Source organism: Opisthocomus hoazin, chromosome 5, assembly GCF_030867145.1.
Source record: "Opisthocomus hoazin isolate bOpiHoa1 chromosome 5, bOpiHoa1.hap1, whole genome shotgun sequence".
In the NCBI taxonomy this organism is placed as follows: Eukaryota; Metazoa; Chordata; class Aves; order Opisthocomiformes; family Opisthocomidae; genus Opisthocomus; species Opisthocomus hoazin.
In genome coordinates, this window is record NC_134418.1 from 68,615,220 (window position 1) to 68,640,114 (window position 24,895).

The window sequence follows — 24,895 nt, forward strand, 5'->3', positions numbered from 1 at the left end:
CAGAAGGCTTGCTTCTATTTGCAATGCATTTCATCAGTTACTGTGGAATCACCTGCCTCTTCCTCTTGGCTGTGTAGTAACGAAAAAGAAATCCTTGCTGTTGATTTAAAACACGAAGTGCAGTCCTTATATTAAACGTAGCTTGATTTCATTTTTGAACATACTAACTGGATTTGCTTTGATGTAAGATTCTTAAGATTTTTTTTTATTGCACTGATAAAAAATGAATGCAATTGTTAATGACGTGGAGATATTTGAAGGGTGCTATGAAAAATTAAACATGTTTGGCTGGGCACAAGACTGTGTTGACATGCACCTCCCTATGGAGTTAAGATTTATTTGTAATTGAAATAGTTATTCCTCTATAAAATGTAAAGCTCTCAAAATATTATATCTTTGCAAGTTATCTTTAAATGTGCAAGTCTTAGAGGATTTGTTCATGTATCTTAAAATAATACATAGGATTTCTGCTTGGAAATAAATCTGGACTACTTTAATTCTAAGGGGTGGTATTTTTAGGAGTAGGCATCGATACATTGCAAGAGCTGTGCTGGTTTGTTTTCTGTGCATTCTGCCTACGGAATGTGCACTTCTTTGTAGAATGGCTCGAAGCATGATCAAAGACGGGTACAATGGCCTGAATATCAGTAAATAGTGTTCAGTTTTGTGCTAATTCAAATTTACAGATTGAAAAGGGAAGTAACAGAGACAAATGATACTATAACTAATGTACTACTTAATACTGTATTTTCTGCTTCTGGGATATCATCAACAGTGGTGAGCATAATTAGATTTTTCTGGAGGCAGCATCCATGGCTGTATGTATTAGAGTATTGCCTTTGTTAATTGCCCTTTCTTTGTTGATCGGTATGTGAAGATCAACTCTAGCTCTGGGCTTACTGAAGCTTTTTATGATTCTTAATGTCTAGTTCCTGGTTTTAGTCTCTCTCTCAGGTGAAATATAAGAATTCTTTAAAATGTAGCCATTTTTGCTATCACTGATGCAGTCATGCTGTGGTAAGGAGGAAATCCTTTTCAGGTGTATTAGAACAGGAAATGCCAGTCAGTCTAAATAAGACTAAAATTTCCAGTTGTCTGTGCTTTCAGCACAAATCCTAAATCAAGATTCTCTCAGGGCATGTTCCATAGACAGACTTAACCCAGGCAAACGGCAGTGAAACCATTCAGTATTTTTAACTGTATAGAGCTATCATTTTTCTCAGTCGCACTCTCTTGTGACTTGCAGGTGACTTTTTTCATAACCTTTTATACTGATCAACCTATTATATCTTAACACTGAATGAGCTCTTATTTTCCTTTCCATCCAGGCAGAATGGTAATAGCACCAAGGTAGCATTCATAGCTGGCGTGGATGGAGACACTGTCTATGACATTCTTGATACATACACACCTCCATAGAGAGCATCTACCTTGTCTGAATTGAAACAAAAAAACGTAAATTAATGAGCAAAGTTTGGTGTTTTGGTTTGTTTTAATTATTAAAGCATTTTTTGGCATACAAAAATTGGTACATTAGCATGCTTTTATTAACTAGTGGTGGGGTGTAAGCTTCTTTGGGAGAGGAGTAATTTGCCCCTGAAATAGCATTTAATTATTTCTTCAGACAGCAAATATTTTCCTTTACCAAAGTTCACTTTCTGCAGTCTGGCAGTGTTTACAGTTCTTACAGATTTTCATGGGAGCTGTGTGCATATAGCAATACTAAAAATACACGTCACAAATCTTGATGGGTGGTTGTTAAAAGATCAAGTATACTGTCTTGATTCGTTCTTCAGCAATGCGTGTGAGCAAACTCATGTCAGGATTGCAGCTCTTGGCAGTTGTGTCAGTCTTCCCACATGTCTTATTTGCCATCATATTATTTGGCTCGGAGAAGGGTAGTTCAGTGCCTTGGATTTCACCTCTCTCTAATGTACTTTGTCAACTTCAGAAGCAAAAGAGTTAGCCAAATCCAGAGCAAGACTCAGGTTTTTTTAGGTATGGGACTTTATTCGCTGTTAATCCCATTCTGCAGGAAACCATTGATACTGAAACTGGCACATTATTCATATGTGCTTTATTTCTATCCAAACCCCATAGGGAGGTACTGGAGAGTTTTGGCACAAGGTCGATTGCATCACTGGTGTTTGTCCTCAGATACATTCTTTTTTTTTTTTTTTTTTTTTTAAATCTCTTATATTTGCAGCAGTTGGTGATATTTTGCTGACCTCTGCATGAATGTAAAAAGCTGTAAAACCTAAAGTTTCACTCTGCATTCTCAAGCCCCAATTGTTTTCTTAATATCCTTGGTACTTGGCAGGGAGTAAACTGTGACATAAGTGATTTAAATTAATTTTGTTGTGTGTCTACCTCAAATTGTAATGCTGCTTTTTCTGCTCCACCTATAGCTCCCTGCAGATTTCACAAAGCTGCACCTTACTGACAGTCTCCACCCACAGGTGACCCACGTTTCGTCCAGTCACTCGGGATGTAGCATCACGAGTGACTCGGGGAGCAGCAGCCTTTCTGATATCTACCAGGTAAGACTGGAACGGACGCTGAGGGGAGGTGCAGTCGCCAGCAGTTGGGACGTTAATAGCTGAACGCCCGTGCTGTTGCCTGTTGTTGGGTTTGCCTGAAGAAGCACTCGACAGATTTCAAAAAAATTAATTTTCATTTGAATCGTGATAATGTCAGGCTTTTAGCTGCCACGTCCTAGATCTGATGTTTGTGAGAAGTCAGCAAGGCACCCGCAGAGCAGTGGCACGAGGTGTGTTGCTGGAGTTTGTCAGGACCCGAGTCAGCAATGTGGAAGTGAAGCTGGCGTTTGGCAGAGCTCCAGGGTTGCGCTTCATTAATTTTCTTTGCAATTTGTGATTTTGGGGGCGGAAATGTTCCTGAACTGCAGCGTGGAGCGCCAACGCGGCCTCCCAAGCAGAGGTCCCTGGTGGGACCTTGGAGGTAGAGGGGTTCTGTTCCTGACTCCAGCACTTCACCTCGTCCGCCTGTCTGTCTGTCTGTCTGGTTTGCCGCACGTAAAGCAGCAGCTGTGGCCTTCAGTGCTAGGAGACCAGACTTCGAGTTCGATTGACGAAAAGCGCATGCGACCTGGGGTTAGGATTAAAAGCTGACTCAGGACTTCAGAACTATAGATTTAGGACCTTGTAGTGCGAGGGATTTTTTTTTTTTTTTTCTTTGCGATACTGTATTTTACAGCTCTTAGGTATGTTGGCTTCAAAATCTAAAACATATTCAGTGGTAGGGAGAAAGAAATCTGCAGTGAGCAACCTGTGCTGGGCTGACTTGAGGGGCCTGTTCCAGCTTCCCCACCCTGTCAAGCTGGTGCCAGCTCCTCCGTAGCACTTTCTCTACTGGCTGTCCTGGGAAGGATGGGGAGGTTGAACTGGTGAGGCTTTTGAAGTTGTTAGACTTCTCAGGGGGCTTCTTGTCGCAAAGATCTGCGCTCTTGTTTTGGAGGAGCTTGAGTTTGGAGAGGCTTAACTGTGAAACTGGTCCAGAGGGTCTCTAGGGCACTTGGGGATATGCGTGCTTCCTCTAAATGTAAGTCGGGAAAAAAGCTGAAATAAAATAAAATGAGGAAGTCGACATCCTTCACTTGGTGTTTACAGTTCTTGCAGGGCCAGAGGAGGTTTTGTCCTTGTGAGAGGAAAGCACAGCAATTTGTTATTCTGAAAAAAGAAAAGAATCAAATCTAATTAAAATGTTGTTCTATCAAAATAATCATAAAAAATTAACTAGCCCAGTTCTACATGAAGTACTGTTTACTAGCAGAGGAAGAATATTTATTTGGGATGCTTTTAAAAATGCAAATGTAGCCATTTAAACAACAGGACAAGCGTTATCTGTACAAATACAGACAAGTTCCGTTGTGAGCATAGTTGTAGCATGTAGTCTGCTTCAGGTGAATGAGCTTCTAGGCTCTTCTGTGGGAGAAGACGGGCTAGATAAAGGTCCCAGTTCAATTCAGATAGCAACTGCCATAATGCAAACGTTTATTTTTGTGAAAAATGTCAAAGTACCTGAGCAGTTTAAGCATAGAATATGCCAGTCAAGTACGTTTGTTAGAATTTCTTCTGAGAGGATTACTTCAAGACAGGATTTAGGTTTATTCTGTGAGGGTGAAGAAGGTGTAAAATCAGCTTTGTTCTTCTAGAGATTTTCATACCTCTCCTTCCAAAGATTTTACATTTTAACGTAAAAATAACAAGTACCTCTAGAGACACAGTTGTAGGTGGCATTCAGTTATAGTCGTACAGTTATTCTCTAGATAAGTTTGGAGTAAATTTCCGCAGAATTTCAGCAAAATTTTTGTAACTGTGAAGAGCATCACTGAATTTCTTGGAAATTAAAAAAAAGTTAGTACTGTACTGAAGCTTCAGAGAAATACTTCTTCATATAGTCACCAACCTGGTGTATGACTCCCATGACAAATTTTGTTTGCAGTGATAGAATCATTGGGATCGTTTTGTTTGAAGAGAGTCAGTGGTTCTATGAAGTATATATATGGGGAATACCTACTTTTAAAATATTATTTTCAATTTAATTTAAAAAAGTAATTGAGGATACCTTGTAATTCTTGGTGATCTTAAAAAATATTGTCTAGTTTCTTCCGTTACTCTAGAGTTAGTACCTCATTTAAAGATGTCTTGGCACAGATAATATGTATTGAGGACTGAGTAATTGTTAAAGTAACCTATGTCCATATCAACATTAAGAAATGTGTTGTGGAATGTAACCTCATGTTTTTGTGTTAATACACATACTTAAAGAAATGAATTGGTAAGTTCAAGTGTGGAAACTGATAAACTTAAGGCTCTTAAATTATTGAATTTAATTTTGTGGTACCAAGTATTGTTTGATTTAATTATTTCTGATATTGTAATTAATTAATTTCTTACCTCAATTTCAGACTTAAAGAAATGTAGTAGCAATGTTAAGTTAAAGTACTGCCAAAAAAACCCCACAACAAATAAAAAGGCTGTAATTTGAATTCTCTAGGATCAAGTCAAAGATTAAATAAACAAATGCTTTTTTAAACCGAGAGATTGCATCAGTCATCAACTCTCAATTCTTTGCCTTTTAGTTCTCTCCCAAGTGTTTATTCAAAATTAGTAAACCATAAGCAAGTCATCTCCATGCTATTTTTCTGCTTCAAATTTAATAGGTAGGTATTGAGGCAAAGCTCAGTGCTCTTGTTCCTCACATTCTGTATCTAGTGGCGTTTTTCTGTTCAGTAGAGTGGACTTCTGTTCATGATGTCTAAGTAGAAAGGAATGATTTAGAAAGATTGCCATCTTATCTTTCAATTGATAAATAAAATAAAGGTTTTCTTTTTAAAATTGTACTATTAATTAGATCTTTACCATTGAAATCTGAGGTAATATGTCATGTTTTGCATCCTAGTAAGTTTTAGTTCTCTAGCCTGAAGAGCAGCTGTTTGCAGTGAAAATGCATTCATGGCCTTTTAAGATTTTTTTTTTTTAAATAAATCATGAAGCTGAATATTCAGATGCTTTCAGCATTGAGCTGAGAATATTTCATTTTAAATATTAATGTGGTAACTAAATTTGTTTGTCAGATGTTGTACATGAAAGAACTTCTTTTAGGATGAGAAGTACTTACCAAAATAAAATAATCCTTTGTGTTTACCCCACTCAAGTCTCAAAAATACTTCAGGTGCCAATCAGGAAGGTCCTTAAATGTTGTTACTTTTATTTTAGGAAGTAAGTTCATAAAGGGACTAACTGTAACGTGACTGGAGAGGAAGGGGATGCTGAATGTTAGGGTTATGTGCCAGCTTGTGTTTGCCAAGAACAATACTTGTGTTGGTTTGGCAAAGTCAGTCATTCAGTGCTGCTTCTTGCGTCTGGCTGCTCACTCCTGTTTCTCGTGGTTACTTAATGCTTCCTATATGGAAGCCTATACCTGTTCCTGTACACTTCTAAATGCTTCCATACCTCTCATGTATATCACCAGATGGTGATCCCAGTTTGAGAGCGGGGAGAGGTAAGCCTGCTTCCCCTTTGTGTTTGGGGAAGGTGTTGCCGTGCTGGCTCTGCTCTCTCCTTGGCTGACCGGTCCCTGCCGTATCCTGTGCCGAGGCCGGCAGCTGCCTCCCGGCCCCGCGTGCCTGCTGCCGGGAATGTTCTCTGCGAGACCCTCTCAGGGCGTGTGCGTTGCATAGGAGTCTGCACCATGTCAGCTTTGGTCTTCTCATGAGTCTAATATGGTGACTCGGAGAAGTCTTCCAGAAGGTCTTCCTGGGAGAGCCCAAGCCTTCATCTCTGAAACCAGAGAGCCTGTGCAGACTGCCCCCAAGTTGCCGCATGCAAAATAAAGAGGTTTTACCTTCAGAAGGAGTCAGTCTTTCTGACAGTATCGGCCTCTGCAGTGCAGTGCTCTGGGTAATGCAAGCACGTCTGAAACAGCTCAGGGAAACCAGGTCCTGCTGAATTCCCTGCTGTTTTGGCCAAGCACTCCTGGTGCACTCGGGTCCTCTGTGTAGACACAGAGCTTATGACACCGATCTGTCAGAATCAGAAGTCTCCAGCCGCGACAATCCCAGTGGCCAGACTCTTTTCAGTGGTGCCCAGTGACAGGACAAGGGGCAGTGGGCACAAACTGAGGCACAGGAAGCTCTAGCTGAACATGAGGAAGAAATTCTTCACTCTGAGGGTGACGGAGCACTGGAAAAGGCTGCCCAGGGAGGTTGTGGATTCTCCTTCTCTGGAGACATTCAGGACCTGCCTGGACACGGTCCTGTGCAGCCTGCTGTAGGTGACCCTGCTTCGGCAGGGGGGTTGGACTAGATGATCCACAGAGGTTCCTTCCAACCCCCAACATTCTGTGATTCTGTGATCTGTTTTGCAGAGTCCAGCCCAGGAGCAGCTTCCAGGGTCCTTCTGCTGGAAGCCCGCGGTCTGGGCAAGTGCTGCTCTGTTCTGAGAACGGGGCGATGCATCGGCGATAGGGGAGGCCGCCATTGCTGGTGTGCATTGTCTGGATTATTACGCTTTTCCATCTCGAGGGAGGGAAACTGCTTGGGGTGACTCCTGCGACAGATGTGGGCTGCTGTGCTGTAAATTTTGTGGTAGATAATGAAAGAATAAATGTAAAGAGAGAGTGCAGTAAAGATCTTAGACTGAAGGAGTTGTAAGGTATTTCGTGGCCGTTTGTGCTCATGTCAATAGAGTACAAAAAAATAATTCTGCTACCTTATTACTGCCTGTAATAGCCATAATTGATTGTCAAGTATATGATAATTCTTTAAGAAACAAGTACATATAATAATTACGTGGATTGAATTTCATAGCAGTTTGTTTATATTGTAAACTTTTGCCCAGTGAGTTGAAAGCTAATGTGAAACAAAACCCCAGCCGTGATTTCCCTCGGTGGAAAAGCTGGATCCAGTGTGCTGTATAATGGCAGGAGGAAATGTTTGAAGCTAGTGGGACTTTTGCACGTGATTTCACAAGAGGTGTAGTGCCAGTGTTCTTGGTGTTTTGTGTCAGTATCAGCTTATAAATTATGAAGTAAAAAAATGAATGTTTTCGATGATAAATGTTTTTAATTTCTTTTTTTTTGTTTAATTTTTTAGCCCTTAAAATACAATGATTGAGAAATAAGGTGGGGGTGTTGTTTTTTTGAGCCAAGCTTAGCTGCTTTCTTTGTTAGCTTTGTGGACTTGAAGGACTGCGGCAGACAGACATATTTCTGGTTTGCACAATGAGTGTCTTCTATGCCTTTTTCATTTTATATTTTGTCCCAGTGTTTTTCTCTTGCATGTTTGGAGATTTTGGATTATCAGTTTAAGTGGTGACATTAATCACAAAGGGGGTTTCTTACTCAAAATGATGCTTTTTTTTTCTTAATGTTTCCTATAAGTGGTTAAAATAAAAAAAAAGCGTAGGCTAAAATATTCTGTTTAAAACACTAAGAAATCAGTAGATAATGTGGTTAATTTTAAGGGTTTTCTGTTTTTTCCTCTTTATATTGTTAAGATCAGCTGGAAGCTTTTTCCCCCAACCAGTGTAGAAAAGAAACCCACGAAAGCCACCTGAAACAGAGCCAGTCATCTTGCAAGCAGTTCTCCAAGTCTTCCCACTTTCTTTCCCATAGTAAGGGTGGTATTTGTGTGCAGGCATGTGTGATGAAGCAGGTACAGTATGGGAGGGAGAGCTACTTGATTGTAAAGGTGTAGATCTGTTCGCTAAGCCAACATCCCACTTAGCCTCTTCTGATCTTTTTCTCAACAGATACCCAAAAATAGGTTGGAGAAGAAAATGAGGCAGTAAAGGAGGTCATCTTCTTTAGCTGTTCATGTAGTCTACCGCCACTCTCATTATGTCCGTGTTCATGATGTCTCCAAAAAAATGAAAGACCAGTAGAATTGGGCTTAATCAGTTTCCTCTCATACCAGTCTGAAGGGACCAAGAGGGTCTTCTGTATCCCCAGTCTGCCCAGTTTGACCTAAGGGGAATGAACGATGTTACTTTTTTTGAATTTTTTTTTTTTTCCTTCTAGAATCAGTCAAGGAACCAAAGGCTAACTGAGAAGACTTATACAAGGCTCCTTTACTGTCCATCTTTTCCTAGTTGTTTCATGGTATTTCTTTAATTAGCTGTTATTACTTGAATTTAGGAGTGACTTTGGTCTTGGAGATCTTTAGCAGTTGGAACAACCATTTTTGTATTACTGCAATATTAGCTTTTATAGACACTGCTTAAAATTGGGCAGGTGTCGTTAGGTACCAGATGTGAAATAACTCTTCACCTCAGGCTTGTGTTTTCCCGAAAGTGGGATTGTCTGTCATAAGTCTCTTAACCTACTTGTTGGTGATGTGACAAATGAAATATGAGGCTTTCATTATGTGTTTTTCATGCCATCTTTCCAACTGCGAAGAAAATCTTCATTGCAACTGGTGTTCAAACTTTGGAGACACATTGTTTTGTACTTTAAGCTGCAGCTAGCGTGTTTTCTTATATACAGTCTCTTTAGATTTATTTAAGTGAAGGTAATTTCTCTTATTACCCAAGAAACGAAGGACATCATGCACCTATGAAAGCGCTGATTTTCAAGGTGGGCTTCATCCTTGATTAAATGCCCTGGGAAGCTCTAAGCCTCATGATTGACTGTAGTACAAATTCTGTAGGGTATTCATCTTGTGTTCTGGATTTGCTGCTGCTGAGGTTTATGGGGAAGCCGCCATCCTCGAAGGAGCTAATCGAGGTTTTCCCTTTAGTCTTACACAAATGTATGGCTCTGGCTTCATAACTAAGGATTCCTCTGTGGACATGCTTGGTTTTTTCTAACGCATGAGGGAGTACGAAAGTACTCTAAGTAGGTGGGTTATGAAGTTTAATGTGTCAGCAAAAGGACCTTGAATCTTTAATGTCACACTTGATGCTACTAAGCCTAAAGAAGGTATTTTAAATGTTCTTTTTTGATAAATTGGTGCATGCTTCTAGCATGAAGACAGAACCAATTATTCTTAATAATGTAACAAAACTCATGCAAGACTTTTTTGCATGTATGAACTGAGAAGGAGTCCCTGTGGGATGAATTGTTTGATTCTTTACTACTGTGAATGCATATTGCCTGTGTGGAAAGGCTGTGTTTGTCTTCCTTTGCTAATTTTTGCATAATTGTATCTTTTTCAGAAAATTGCTTGGAAAAAAAATTGTGTGGTTTTTTTTTTTTTTGTCAAAAGACAAGGTTTATTTTTAAAGGTTAAAGTTAAATTAATTAATTTTCTTGTTACTCTGTGGATTGTTGCATTCAATTCTGTGCTGCTTTGTTGCAGTGAGTTATATTTTTGGAGAATTTAGTAAGTTAGAAATAGTTGCTTTATCATTCAGATTTCTACCAATGACAAGGTGTCAGAAAGATTTAATTAGCTCTGTAAGAAGTGGTCATCTTCAGGAAATACCGGTAGCCTTCACTTGTAATTTTTAAAGTATTTTCTGAATACATAATTGCATTTAATTTGTGTGAAATTTTTTTTTTTAATAGCATCAACTTCTCTTGACAATAGAGCTCCCACTTCTGTTTGGTTTTGGTTTATTTTTTTAAGACGGTCAAATAATTTCTCTTTTAATAATCAGTTTTGTACAATATGCCTAATTTTCTCAGGTATGTTGTCATCATGTGACTAAATTTAGTTCTACATTCGTCTTGCCAACATGCTTTTGAGAGAGCTTATTCTGGGCAGGCAGGAGAGGCGCTTGTTAGTCATGGGAAGAGCTGCAAAACTGACTCGTGAATTAGTCAGCCCCGCTGTCACTGGGATTGTCGCGGCTGGAGACTTCTGATTCTGACAGATCGGTGTCATAAGCTCTGTGTCTACTGACTCATCATCACTAATTTTTCCACCAGTCGCTTTTGATGAAGGCTATTTTGTAAGAGTAGTTAGATCAACTGTTTCAAATACATCATAGGGAGCATGCATATTAAACACAGTAAGACTTATAATGAAAATATTATCAGTGCTATCATTTTTGTGATTTGTTTGGAGGCCAGTATAAATTCCTTCTTTATCCTGCTTAAGAAACACTCAGCAATTTTCTTTAAAAAAAAAAAAACAACCACAACCCCAAACCACAAAGTGAGAGTAATTGGAATATTGTGTAGGTGCTGTTATGCATTTTATATTAATAAGGCCCTGTTCCAAAGCTTGTGCTGTGCTGTAGGACAGAAGCCTTGGAGAATGACCCTAGCTGCCCTGATCCGTCACCAGCCACGTACTGCCATTCTTCAAGTGGCTGTGGAGAACGGCATTAACGTAACAGACGTCAGCCACAGCCAGAGAGGCAGGGCCAGGGAAGATGATGCTACAAAAACACCAGTGTAGTTTGTCTTACCTGCTCTGTGGTTGGACGGTGACCTAGTTTTTGGTTTGTTTTTTTTTTCCAGTGTGAGAGACAGATAGATAAAACAGGCTGTAGTAGCTGTGTTTGGCCCATGTCGTATTTTCAAAGTAGACGTGAAAGCGTTGTGTGCTTCCAGAGTCTCAGAAACAAACCATCCCTATAAGGCGTGTGAAACTTGATTTCTCAAGCTGTGGCTTCAGACTTGCTCGTTAGAAGCTTGCATTTCCTTAAAAATTGTAGCTGAGCCTTGGCAGCTGCCGCAGTATTAAATCACGTTCTGAGAAAAAGCAGCTTTATCAGCCGTGCCAGACAAATGTTTGTGGGATTTATTAAGTGTTTGGTCTTAAAACTGAATCATTAAAAAGTGTTTGCCTTTAGGTGCTATACTAATGACCTCAGGCTATATATGGGGTATGTTTTCCTTCATTGTGATACAGTTTAATGGAGGTGAAGTTTGGCAAATATTCTGTGTAGTCCATCTGTGGTGTTTAAGCAGTGACTTCACATTTTTTCTGCATCTTTGAAGTCTTACACTGTTTATCAGCAAATGAAAGCCATATTTAACTATGTTCAACTGGAATTGTAAAAAAAAAAAAAAATACAGTCCTAGGTTACTGGGAGATAGCAAAATTCCTGTAGCGTTTTAATGCTATACTTATTTCCCCAAACTGTCCACTTACATTGCATTCCTAAGTGTCTGAAAATGTAAAGTTGGGGCTGGACTGAAACAGATGGTTTTAAATGAACTATTTATTTAAAAAATATGTATTCAGCTAATATTCCAATAAATTGTTCCTTGAAGTGTAACTGCCTTCAATTCCCCCAGGACTTACTGATTAAACAGTGTGTGTTGAATCCTGTTTATGTGTGGCTGATTGAAACAAGTGTTAAAAGCTCTGTTTAAACAATGGTTGTGGGTTGATTAATGGTTAGCTGTTTTAAAAAGATATGTAAAGAAAAAAGCAATATAAAAAATAGACTGAATTTGAGCAATCTGTTAGGTGATAGAAGCCATTTCCGTATATTTAACGAGAAAACTGTAGCAGTGAAGAACACATTTGAATTTCTTTTTTTCTCTTTTTTTTTAATTGTTTATACATGAATTTAGGCTACAGAAAGTGAGGCTGGTGATATGGATCTCAGTGGGTTGCCAGAGACAGCAGTGGATTCTGAGGATGATGATGATGAAGAAGACATTGAAAGGGCATCAGATCCTTTGATGAGTAGGGATATTGTTAGAGACTGCTTGGAGAAAGACCCAATAGACAGGACAGATGATGACATTGGTAAGTATTGCAGTGTAATAAAATACTATCAGACTTGTTCTCCTTCACCATAAAAAATGACTTTTTGAGCTTGAGGTTTTATTTTAATCATTGGTTTTTGTAGTTGGTAAATTTAGTGTTTATTCTGTAAAGATTTATAAATGCCATAAATTCTGCCAGTGAAGAAGAGGTAAACACACATGATATGGGGGAAAACTATTAGTTGCTAGCACTTTAGATCTCAAGCTTCAACTTCTAATTGACATCAGAACTGGTTTGTGAAGTAAACATCAATGCGTACTGGAAAACTGTTAGACGGAGCCTTGGCAAAGTCAACATGAACATCAACACTGGATGCTTATCACATTAAATTTCTTAATTTAATTGTAAGTTGTGATGTTGTTTCTGTTTTCTTATTATGGGTATACATTTGTGTTAAACATTGGAGCCACTAAGACCCTTATCTAAAAGTACACCTAATCGAACTAATTTGCTGTGTTAATGAAAGGGCTAATACATTGAAAGCAAAGCAGAACTAGAATTCATAGTCTTAAAATTTCTAATCTAATCTGTTTCACTGCTGAGATTTGATTTTTTTCTTTTGTCAAATTATGACCAAATGATCATTAAGGTTGATTATCATATGATTAAGGGTCTGAAGCATCTCTTTATACCAGGAAGGTCGAAGAGAACTGGGACTGTTCAGCCTGGCAAAGAGAAGGCGCAGGGGGATCCCGTCAGTGCGTGCAAACACCTGGAGCAAGGGTGTAAAGATGACAGATCCAGGCTCTTTTCAGTGGTGCCCAGTGGCAGGACCAGAGGCCGTGGGCACGAAATGAAATGCAGGAGGCTCTGTCTGATGACCAGGAAACACTTTTTTTGTTTTTTTTTTTTGTTTTTTTTTTTTACTGTGAGAGTGATCGAGCCCTGCACAGTTTGCCCAGAGAGGTGGTAGAGAGGTCTCCTTCCTTGCAGGTATTCAGAAGCCATCTAGACATAGTCCTGGGCAACTGGCTGTAGGTGGTTCTGCTTGAGCAGGCGGGTTTGACCAGATGACCTCCAGAGGTCCCTTCCAACCTCAGCCATTCTGTGATTCTGGGTCCTATTGACTACTTTCAGTAGTTTTTTTTAGATCAAACTGAATGCAAAAACATCTAGCGTTTAGGGCATATAATCCCTCAGCAGTACTACTAAGAAAAATTGACCTCTGTAGTTATGAGCAATGTACAAAGCAAAAATATGGGAGAAGTTCACAGCTGAGTACAAGTGCAACTCCAGTGCATGCAGAAGGCAGAGCAGCAGTAGTCACCTTAAGACAGCGATGCTGTTCTATCTGGAACTTTGTGAATGTGCCGGATGACGCTCGTGAACAATTTACTGTTATGTCTCATCTGGGGAGGGATGGTTTTACCAATGAACTTGCTCAGTTTTGTGAAATTTCCTTTCTTAATGTCTGCCTGTGTTTTATGGTCTATTCTATTCTATGCAGGCCTATCATAGTCTTAATGGAGTTATTGCCCTGGCTGACTGGAGTGTTACAATTTCGTTGGTTGCATTTGGAGCTTTTGGTTGCATTACAATTCTTCCATTATGCTGACTTTTGCTTTGCAGGGTTTCTATTGATGATATGGCCAGCCAGTCTGTGCTTTCGAAATACCCAGTAATTACAACAGGCCACTGTCCGTGATTTATTAGTATACAGAAACGATTGTGCAGCATTTTAGCTTAAGTAGCCTCAGGGATCTTGCTGAAGAACTGTCTTTGCTCTGCTCTGTTGTTTTGACATGCACGACTCAGTGGGCTTTTTCTCCTTCAGAACAACTACTGGAATTCATGCATCAGTTGCCTGCTTTTGCCAACATGACAATGTCAGTGAGGAGAGAGCTCTGTGCTGTGATGGTGTTTGCGGTTGTGGAGAGAGCAGGAACCATTGTGCTAAACGATGGGGAAGAGGTCAGTAGAAGTTACTTTGGACTCTCCTGTTGTACCAGACATCCCAGATTGCACAGGGTTAAGGTCCTCTTTTGCTGCTTAAAAATTAAAAAAAGTAGCATTTGGCAGGTAAATTATGCCCCTTTCTGCTCTGCATTAGTTTTAATGCTTTTGTTTAAGCACTCGCACAACTTTTCTTATGCAATAAAAGCAGAAGAAAATACTCCTCATAATGTACAAAGTGCGTCCTACCTATTGGAGTTGATTTGGGGCGTTTATTTCAATGTTTAAGTGGAGTTTGGTTTTTTGGTTGTGGTTTTTTGTTGTTGTTTTTGGGTTTTTTTACAGTCCTACATAATCTCTTAACATTACAGTTAAAGGTAGGATTGCAGGTTTTTTGAGCTGGAAATAGCTACACATTTGAGGCAAACAAGCTTGTAAATGTTTTTAAGAGGTGCTAAAAATAACCTTTCCTTTGGAAAAATGCTAAGGGTTGTATCTATATAGTGTGATATTACAATGCTAAGTGATTCACTCTTCATGTATCCTGCAACACTTGATTTGTAGCTGGACTCCTGGTCAGTCATTTTGAATGGCTCTGTGGAGGTGACGTACCCTGATGGAAGAACAGAGATACTCTGCATGGGGAACAGTTTTGGTGTTTCCCCTACCATGGAAAAGGAATATATGAAAGGAGTGATGAGAACCAAAGTGGATGACTGCCAGGTAATGTGTCGGACTGTAATACATGCCGAATCACATACGCAGGCATAATGCAACTCAATAGCCAGAAGCAGTTCTGTTTTAAACTGAATATGTGTAAAATCTCCAGTGTGTAACTCTATACAATAGTTGAGAAGTATGGCTTCTGCATACCCTCAGTCTGGGAAATTCAATTCTGTTCATTATTTTGGATTAAGAGGTTTGTCTACATGCTTTCTCCGGAACTTGAGGTCTAGCAGTCCGTTGCATACATCCATTGCTTCAAACTTTCCCTTAGGATCTCAAGGTCCATTAGCCATTACAGGCTTTTTTACTTCTACAGACAATAGCCATTCTTGCTTACTCAACTCAGTTACTGAATATTAAAGTAATACAAGCTCTCTGTCCCATGAGTTTTGTAGAAGTTTTGAGTAGAAAATCTGGTTTCAGCCAGTGTGGCCTTTCAAGGAAAACGCCTTGACGCTTGCTTGTAACACAAGTAGTCAGATTAAAGGAGTGCTTCTCGTGGCATAGAACTACTAGCCTGTTCTGGATATGTGGTTGTTATTTACTTGTTCCCATCCAGAAGATAATGGCCAAACCCTGGGTGAATTAAGCATTTCTCTTGGTCCTGATGGCTAATTAGCTTCTAGTAGATGCCATTTGAAATGGGTGTAAATGTTTGTTGGTGTAGTCCCTTGATTTAGTTTGCCTATCTAACTTCCCAAAAGTGCATAAAGGGTATTTTTGTTAGGGTAATGTTTTGCAACAAATCCAAGCTGTGGGAGTTCTGCTTCAGCTACTACTAGCTGCTGAAAATGGAAGAGGTATGTAAATGAATTATGAAGAATGCAGGAGAAAATACGATCTCTGAATTTCATTAATTTGTCTTAAGTAGGTACATGACCTTTTATCAACTTTTCAATCAGAAGAAACACTTTCATTTCCTTTCAGCTAAATACCTAAGGTCGTATAAGATGACAGTTTAATCTTGAGTATTTTCCTCAAAAAAGACACAAACTTTTAATAAGTTATAGAAGACAATTTGTAGTGCATATGGTATTTTTTTTTCCTAAGTTGTAGTAGGTGGTCGTAGTTATTTTGCACGGTGTAGATGCTAGGAATATTCTTTAGATATTATATTTATTCTTGCACTTATTCTTGGCTGAGCAGATGATGTAGAAAATTCTTTTTCCTGCTGTATGCTTTAATCCACAGGTAATTTGTTTCTGTGTGCTTGCGTTCATGTAATTGAATAAAAGTTAGTGTTCTTAATGATTGACTTTATTAATAACAGCTATGAAAAATGAAAATCATTTACAGTAGCAGAAGGTACAAAAAAACAAAAGCTAGGTTTTCCCTTCAATCTCTTAACCCTTCTAAATACCACATAAAAGCTTGCGTGGGAGAAAAAGCCAAAACAGCTAGGATATTGAACTTCGCCTCCAGCAGAGGGGAGGTCAAAGCAGCTAAAGAAAAATGGCTGATAATGCTAAATCATTTTGCTCTGGTGAATCTTGGTCTTCTCTAACTGCAAGATTGTAGTGGAAGTACTGTGCTTGTATAGTCATCTGCTTACTACAGCTGAGCTGCTGGAAAGACAAATTTGGCTCACTGCAGACTGAGAAACTACTTTATCTTTTCTATTAATAGAGTTGCATTTTAAGTCTAAATGCTTTGCTGAAGATTTTACCTTTTAATACTGGTGCGCGATGATTCTTTCCAGTTTGTTTGTATAGCCCAGCAAGATTATTGCCGCATCCTCAATCAAGTGGAAAAGAACATGCAGAAGGTGGAAGAGGAAGGGGAGATTGTGATGGTGAAGGAGCACAGGGAGCTTGATCGCACTGGAACAAGAAAAGGTCACATTGTCATCAAGGTAAAAGCCAAAGAGGGAGGGTCTTGTGAAAGTCTGTGTTCTATAAACTTCTTAACTTGGCAAGTTAGGTCCAGGTTTAGTTGAGACGTATGTTGTAAAAATATTTATTTGAAAATTGACAGTTATTATTTGTCATTGTTCTCTTTACAATTTTCTCTTTATAATTATGCACATTGATAACTAGGTGGTTTCTATGGGATTAAGTTACAGCAGGGTTTTACATTTCTTGTCACATTGGTTAAGCTGTTATGTTTGCTTAGCTCATCAGTCAGTAGATGCCAATGTTCCTGCTAGTGTAATGCATCTTCAGTGTGTTACAAGAAAACAAATTTGCATCTAAAATTAAAATCTATTTTAATAACAGAGGTTTGTGTTTGTCTTAATAGGGAACAGCTGAAAGGTTAACAATGCATTTGGTGGAGGAGCATTCTGTGGTAGACCCAACATTTATAGAAGACTTCCTGTTGACATATCGAACCTTTCTTTCCAGCCCAATGGAAGTGGGCAAGAAGTTGTTGGAGTGGTTCAATGACCCCAGCCTCAGGGATAAGGTTAGAGTCCCCTGAATTACATACCTGTTAGCATTTGCATTGAAACATAGGCTGTTAAGAATAAAACAAGTTTTAGAGGGAGCGACTAAACTGAAAAAGACACAAATAGCTAGTGATATGCTTTAATGGCAGAATATATGGATAAAAATAAGAAAATCTTTTTTTCCTTATTGTGTTCTATTTTATTGAAGTGGTAATATGTTCAGGCAAGGTAAATTAGCCATGTTTTACCTTGCTGTGTTTTTACAACGTAACTTAGTTGCTTGCAAGTACAGGTGAAGCTTTTTTCCAATAGTTTGTATTTTTACTTAATATAACTCAACAGAATTCTATTGTGTCTTGAAATTTGAACATACAACTATGCTCTGTGTTTTCCATACATAATACTAGTTAACACAGCTTGGCAAACATTTTGCGATAATTTATTTTTCTATAAAGACACTAGAAAATATGGCCATTGTTAAGAATCTGTTGAGCCTTACACAGCATTAAAAAAACCCCACCCAAACACAAGAAAGCTATCAAACATCCTCTTCCCTAAACAAAACTGCCATGATGGAAGAATAAGGCCCTGTATATCCAGCTTTGGCACGCTGATTGCACTGTCTATTGAGGCTGTACTGTGCTTCACACTGTAATGCTGTATTTTCACTTGTCTACGACTTTCTCAAATGTAAAAAAACTAGTACAAGTGTCAAATTTTTTTTTTTCCAGTTTAAACCCAATGGAAGTATATCAATAAGGTTAAAGAGAAAATAAATGGGTTTTCAACTTTTATTTAAATCTGTTTCTTCTAGAAATGCTAGTATATCTGTGCCCTGGAGGAAGGATCTTACATTTGGCAGAGAGGATAGACTTTGCGGCCAATATTGTTTAGCATTGGCTTGTTACAGCTTCAAAGCTATAATATCAGAGTTCATCTTTAAACTTGTTTTTCTTGTCCTCCAGTGAATAATCCCCTCAGCCTCTGTAAAAGCATGAGCCAGCCCAGTTGCTGCTATCGGGTCTGAAAACAGAGCAGCTCTTTGTTCTGCCGTCTCAGTAACCGACCCTTTCTGACACCAAGTAGCGCTGACAAAAAGCCAGGAGACAGAGAACAGCTTGGGACAAGCGGAGATAAGCAAGCGGGGAATGAGGAATTGGGAAGATTTTGGCTGTTCCGTATTACGGGCTGATAGGCAGTGAGGAGAGGGAAAGAGGCGAGCAGAACTGCCCGAACATGGTCAGAACTCGGCAGTAATCACACCGGGACATTGGAGATCCGGCCTTACTGGTGATTTTGCCCAGCAGCAGTGTACCTGACTTTACAGCTTTAATCCTCTTTTAATGCTGTCCCTGGTTGTGGCACAAGTAAGGGCATTCCTCTGGAAGTCACCGCTCAGCCCTTTCCAGCACAGTGTCATTGGAGTGTACAGAAGTAAGCCCCAACTCTGAAAGCAGCATTGGTACTGAAGCTGTCACTGCAGAGATTTAAAATATATCACATGGTATGGCGTGCAACTTCCCAGCCAATTTAAAAAAATGTGCAGTTAGCCCAAATTTCTCCAGGCATTGTCTGGATCTTCCAATGTCATCCACGTTAATGAAAACCACCACAGATGTTTAACAGAAAGGAAGCTCATCTTCGATTTCAGAGGTAGGAAAATCTCAAATATGTTGCCGAGTTTCAGCATCCATGCAGGGACAGGAATGACTCTCACACATTGATACAATGCACAGCCGATTCACTTTATTGCTCCACTTACGTGGTTACATACATTTTTCATATCTGTACACGCGATCATGCTTATTTGGATAGGCTACAGACATAAATCACGCGCTGTTCACGCACCCCACATTCCCTTATGATTGGTAACTATGCACTAACGCCAATAGCAACAGACCGCCTCCACGTCCTTGAACACATCTTGTTTTTGCTAACCCACATCATGTGCACTATCAGAACTTTCTCAATTGCTATTCTTAGCTGCCCTTTCCAGCGGCCTGTTCATTTATGCGAACTGTTTTGCTTAACCGGCCTAGTCATGCTAACTCTGAAGCTATATCGACCCCAACAATATGTCAGAAATGCCCCCCCTAGCCTACATCCCTGTGGCTGGGAGCTGCGGCACGTAACACTGTGCTCTTGCCTCCTGTTAGAAACCTGGAGTTCTGAACTGCTTGGGTAGTTTGGTCATGAATTTCGGCAATTCTTCTGAATTCGCTTGCTTTACTGGGATAAAAGGGAAACTACTTGGAAACTGTGTAAACTCAATAAACCCTCCCGTGATGGTGGCAGGGTTTGGTTTTTGGATGCCTCGGGTCAGGTCTTTAGCATAAGAGGCTGCAGGGCTTTGGATTTTGTGCAGATGCAGAGAACGGACAGCGGTTAGTATTAGCTGATTAAAATTTGTATGAGATTTTCTTCTTAAGCTCTAGTTTTTGAAATGTTCAGGGGCTTTCCCATACTAACTTGTTTTCCCAGCGTAACAGAAGAAATGCAGCTGTATTTTTAAGATAACTTGGAGTGGCACAACTGTTTTGTATTCAGGAGGTTTTAAAAATAGCATGACTCAATATTAATTCAAGACTTTAAAAAATTTTATTTTGTCAGGACAAATGCTGCTGACGTTCCAGGCCAAATAGCATACTAAGATAAAATATTTATAGTGGAGGATATATTTTTAAAAATTGTGGCTATTATTTTGTGACTTTACCTTCAGTAATATTAATTGATAGTATTCCTTTAGGGTTTTTTCCCCTAACAAACTAGAATACCATCCAAGATAGTTCTGAACTTGATAATCATAGTTGCTTGGAGGGAGTAGAAGTGGAGAGAAAAGAGTAGTAAACTAAAAGATTAGTCAGTATCGGAAGCTTTATGATCGTGTGCTCAAAGAATTAAGCGGATTTGGAAATGGACAAGGACAGGAAATTGTGTCAGGCAGAAATGGATCTAACTCATCGCCTTGTACCTGTGCGCTCTGTCCCCTTCTCAGTTGAACTCAGTACAGCCAGTGTTTGTTTTCCAACTCGTAGTATTCTTTATGAGATACAACGTACAATTGCTTATACAAGTAAAAGGCATTTTAATACTTCATTTGTTCTGTCCTCCTGCTAAGTGATTGTTAGGTTTGGGTGTATATATGTCATACTCAGGATTCCAATGGAAATGTACAGGGGCTTCCAGGAGCAGTACTTTCAAAGGACTTAGCACTAGCGCCGTTTTGGGTATCCCTGGAAAATATTTGTATTCTTAATTAATTTTCAGGTTACACGGGTAGTATTGTTGTGGGTGAACAATCACTTCAATGATTTTGAAGGCGATCCTGCTATGACTCGATTTCTGGAAGAATTTGAGAACAATTTGGAGAGGGAGGTAAGAGTGAGGGTGTTTTTTTGACTGTTTGGGATGGCAGGGAGTAGCCAGGCTGTTGTTATATGTAGCTCACTATGCTTTTCTTTTGTAGAAAATGGGTGGTCATTTGAGGCTGTTAAATATTGCTTGTGCTGCTAAAGCTAAACGAAGATTGATAACCTTAACAAAGCCATCTCGAGAAGCCCCTTTGCCTTTTATCTTGCTGGGAGGGTCAGAAAAAGGATTTGGAATCTTTGTTGACAGTGTAGATTTTGGTAGCAAAGCTACAGAAGCAGGCTTGAAGCGTGGAGACCAGGTATGTCATTTTAAATATTTTTTTTTTCCCTTTTTTGTTTCTGTTCTCTTCGCTAAATAAAAATAACACTACCTGTCTGCATTTTTTTAGATACTGGAAGTGAATGGTCAAAACTTTGAAAACATTCAGCTGTCAAAAGCCATGGAAATCCTTAGAAATAACACTCATCTGTCTATCACTGTGAAAACGAATTTATTTGGTAAGTTTGTGTGCACTTTTTGCTCTAATTTCTGTTCTAATTTAAATGAAGTATTTTTAATGGTTTAGAAGAGTTTTGTTTGAAACACTTTTGCACTGGGGAGAATAGAAAAAGGAGGCTTGCAGGCCCTAAAATACCTTAGTCTGTAATTGCAGAGAAAAACTTATGAACAGGGTCTTCTATAAAATGGCTTCAATCTCACAAGTGCGTGTTTCTGGATTAGGAGGAACTATTGCGACCATTTAGCTTGAACTTCTAAGACGTGTTTGTATGTGTGACGTGTAGCCCTTTCTCAGGAAAGAAGCTTCTTTTGGAATTTCAGCAGATCAGTATTCTTAATCTGTCTGCTGAATTTGCTCATAGTTTTTCAGCCCATGCCTACAAGGAGGGCAACAAGGTTAATAAACTTTCTTGCCAGCTAGGTGGAAACAGTCTCGCTACCCTCTGAATCTATCCTCTCCCTTTCTCTTTCTAACAAGTACTGAAGAAGTCACGAAGGAGTCTTTAAGCAGCTCAGGACCTCAGTTTGCATCATAAGTAATTAACAGTTTGTGGGTTTTGTTTTTTACCACTGGACACTTGGATTATTTATATAATTTAGAGGTATGTTCTCCAAGTATCTCTGAGGATCAGGTTCTTCATCGCAAATAAGTAGGGCAGAACATTACCACAGGATGTCACTGCATTAACTGATGATTAAATATGCTTACACTATCTTCAAAAGACATCTGTTAAATCTCTTTCCTGGGGATTTTTTTTGCTTTGCAGCAAAGATTCTAATATTTCAATTATTTCTAGTAATTAAGACATTTCTTAATATATCTCTGTATGTGCTTGTTTAACAGTATGTGCTTGTATCTCTGTGTGTAAGTTCTGTGCGGCCATCCTTCACACACTTGGTTTTTGGATCTCACGTCTTGCTTTAGTGTGTTTAAGATTAAACCCAATTTCTTCAGAAGTTGTGTTTTTCTAAGTTTTTAATCTTCTTGCTCCTCTCCAAATACTGAAATCACATCACAGTAGAGTCTCAGAACAGTTCCTTTCTGTGTATTGCAGGCAGTATTCCTTATCAACAAATCCCAAAAGGAGAGTTTCCTTTTTTTTTAAACGGCATCTTCTTATCTGCGTCTAATTTATCTCTCCAGCTCCTACTCAACACTACAGTTATTGGCTTCGATTACTCTCCTCCACTTTTCTTTGTGTGTCATCTGAAGTCTCCTGGTGACCTGTTGTGTACCTCTGGAGATAAGGATGAATATTAAGGACAAATTAATACATAATAGTAAAACCTACCCCCTAATACTCACCCTTAGCTGCCTGCCCTTGTTCCTGCTTTTTCTACAGCTCCTTGGTTTTAATTATCAGTTTTCATTTATTATTACAAATCAACTAATCAGGTGGGTTTTTTGTTTTTCCATTTATATATGGAGACTTCATCTCGCACTCAGAACATGTGACTTGATCTCCACATCAGTTTTGTTTGATTTATTTAAATATATCAACATTTTTGTGAAGCTAAAAGTTGCAGGAACTAATTCACAAATTCATCAGGTTTCTGCCACAGAGATGACTCTTTGGTAGGGAGCTGGGGGAGTCTGAGAGGGGTTTTTTGTGTATCTGGCAGAAGGACGCAACAGCCCTGTCAAACATTCAAGCTGCCTCCGTAGTCTCGTACTTTCTTGTATCTTCCTTATGACCTTTTTGCAGTTTCCCCTCTGATTTCCTGATCCTGTTGCTAATAATTTCATGTCCATCTGAGAGCTTTTGTTGCTGGCTATCGCTTCAAAACCCTCCTTCTTAGTGGTTAGTTTTCCCATCTCATTTTTGTCAAGGGTTCTCTTCTTATGCGTGCTACTCTTCTGTGGGAGCCTGTGTCCTTAGGTTGAAAAGTCAAAGTCCTTCTGCTGACGCCGTTCGTGCAACCATGTGGTCATCTGGTGTATTGCTGTTCTGAGCTGCGCCAATTTACTGATTTTCTGGTTCATAATACAGAAAACGAATGTCCTTTTTAAAATATGAAATATTTTTAAAGTCTTATTTAAAAATTAATTTAATACTTCAATGGACAGAATATCCTTATCAGGTTTTTGTAATGATTAATATTGAACTGGTCTGGTGCACAGAGCTTTCTTTTACATTTTTGTTCTTTGTCTTTCCTTCATTTTTCTCTCTTGTGCAGTTTTTAAAGAACTCTTAACGCGATTGTCAGAGGAAAAAAGAAATGGTGCTCCTCACCTACCTAAAATTGGTGATATTAAAAAAGCGAGTCGTTATTCCATCCCAGACCTTGCTGTTGACGTGGAGCAGGTAATAGGATTAGAAAAAGTAAATAAGAAAAGTAAAGCAAACACAGTTGGGGGAAGAAATAAATTAAAGAAGATCCTTGACAAGACTCGAATCAGTATTCTGCCTCAGAAACCATACAAGTGAGTTTTTTTATTTCCTCTTCATTATTTGCTTTGTGTTAAATTTTAGTAATTTCTCATGATACTTACAATTTGTCATGATACTCTTTTAATTTATTAATGCAAACCAAGCTTATATCTGAAAAAAAATACTAGAAAAATACTTGTTGGAGTATCTGAATGATCATAGACTACTAACAGTGCAGCCCCTGAGGTCAATATGGATGTATTTTGCTTCTTACCAAGTAAAGATAAGTGATGGCACAAATACTTTTTCATGTTATTTACTGTTTTAAGAGGACTGTTAACTGGAAGCATCCCAGGAGATTAATTTCACAATAACTCTGCAAGCACGTTTTCCTGTAAATGGTTGATAGGAGCAATGATTTCAACTTATCCACGTTCCGGTGTCTGTAAGAATTTCTGTGTACTGCCATAAGGGAGACTGAGGTTAAAAATTTAACTGGGGTTCTTTGATAGAATTGAGTATTTTCTTAATGAAAGATAAATATGGTACCTGTTATCCTTTAAGGATAAGGATTGTTGGAAACAATAGAAGAATGAGTTTTATATGATTTTATGGGAATGTGATTCTGGGCCAAGACAGATGGCATCAAGGGGAAAATGAAATATAGAGGGCAGTTGATGTGTAATCAGTGTTTTCTCTTGCATTTTTCTTTTCTGTGTCCTACTGAGGAAGAAATCTAGTCTGTGTAAATTCATGAAAAAGACATTTGTGCTGAAAAACTAGGATTTTTCTCCTGCTATTACTTAAAAAAAAAAAAGTTTGCTTAACTGATGTTGGGTATTCCCTACTAAATGAATACTGTTCTGAAACGTTATAAATAGAATCTTAGTAATGTAAAGGTTAAATGACTATAAATCATTATATGTAAATACTGGATATTTCTTAAATTGATGCAGATACATTCCAGTAGAGGAGAATCTGTAAATCCTCTTTTTATGTTATTTGTCTTTAGAATGTTTTCTTTCATTTCACTGGTCTTACATGTTTGTTCCTCTGAGCCATGCATACTGTTAGGTGTGATTTTATTTTTTTTTTTTTTTTTGCATTGTTCACCATTGTTCACAGCTTTTCCATAAAATTTTCTTGTTGGTTTTCTTTTTAATTTGATTCCTTTCATTTTTGCACTTTTTCTGTGCAGGGACTTCTTTGGGTAAGACTCAAAAAAACAGTAGACTTGACCTATTTTCTCTTCCTTTTGCTAGCTTTACTTCATGTGTTATATATAGCAATTTGTCTGCAAAGCCTGTTGACATTCAGTTGTTTGTGTCTGCATGGTTTCCGTATAGAGATGCGTAGCTGTAGACTTTTCTGGTTGTGCTTTTTTTCCCCCCCTATTGCACAGAAACTTCTATCTCATTCTTCCTAATAATTAATGGTATAGTATATATTAAG

At 38.7% G+C, this 24,895-nt stretch overlaps 1 protein-coding gene across 8 annotated transcripts in view; it reads left to right on the forward strand.

Moving 5' to 3' along the window:
- RAPGEF2 (Rap guanine nucleotide exchange factor 2) overlaps positions 1 to 24,895 on the forward strand; it is a 191,446-nt gene that overhangs the window by 139,453 nt on the left and 27,098 nt on the right. For 5 of the 8 annotated variants that reach the window (XM_075421642.1, XM_075421645.1, XM_075421644.1 and 2 more), the window contains 10 exons: positions 2,409 to 2,540; positions 11,998 to 12,175; positions 13,971 to 14,107; positions 14,654 to 14,812; positions 16,515 to 16,667; positions 17,054 to 17,218; positions 20,469 to 20,576; positions 20,668 to 20,871; positions 20,962 to 21,070; positions 23,250 to 23,496. In XM_075421642.1, the coding sequence (XP_075277757.1) occupies positions 2,409 to 2,540; positions 11,998 to 12,175; positions 13,971 to 14,107; positions 14,654 to 14,812; positions 16,515 to 16,667; positions 17,054 to 17,218; positions 20,469 to 20,576; positions 20,668 to 20,871; positions 20,962 to 21,070; positions 23,250 to 23,496 (1,592 nt within the window). The remainder of the gene's footprint in view (positions 1 to 2,408; positions 2,541 to 11,997; positions 12,176 to 13,970; positions 14,108 to 14,653; positions 14,813 to 16,514; positions 16,668 to 17,053; positions 17,219 to 20,468; positions 20,577 to 20,667; positions 20,872 to 20,961; positions 21,071 to 23,249; positions 23,497 to 24,895) is intronic. The other 3 variants (XM_075421646.1, XM_075421647.1, XM_075421648.1) reach the window with 1 other exon arrangement.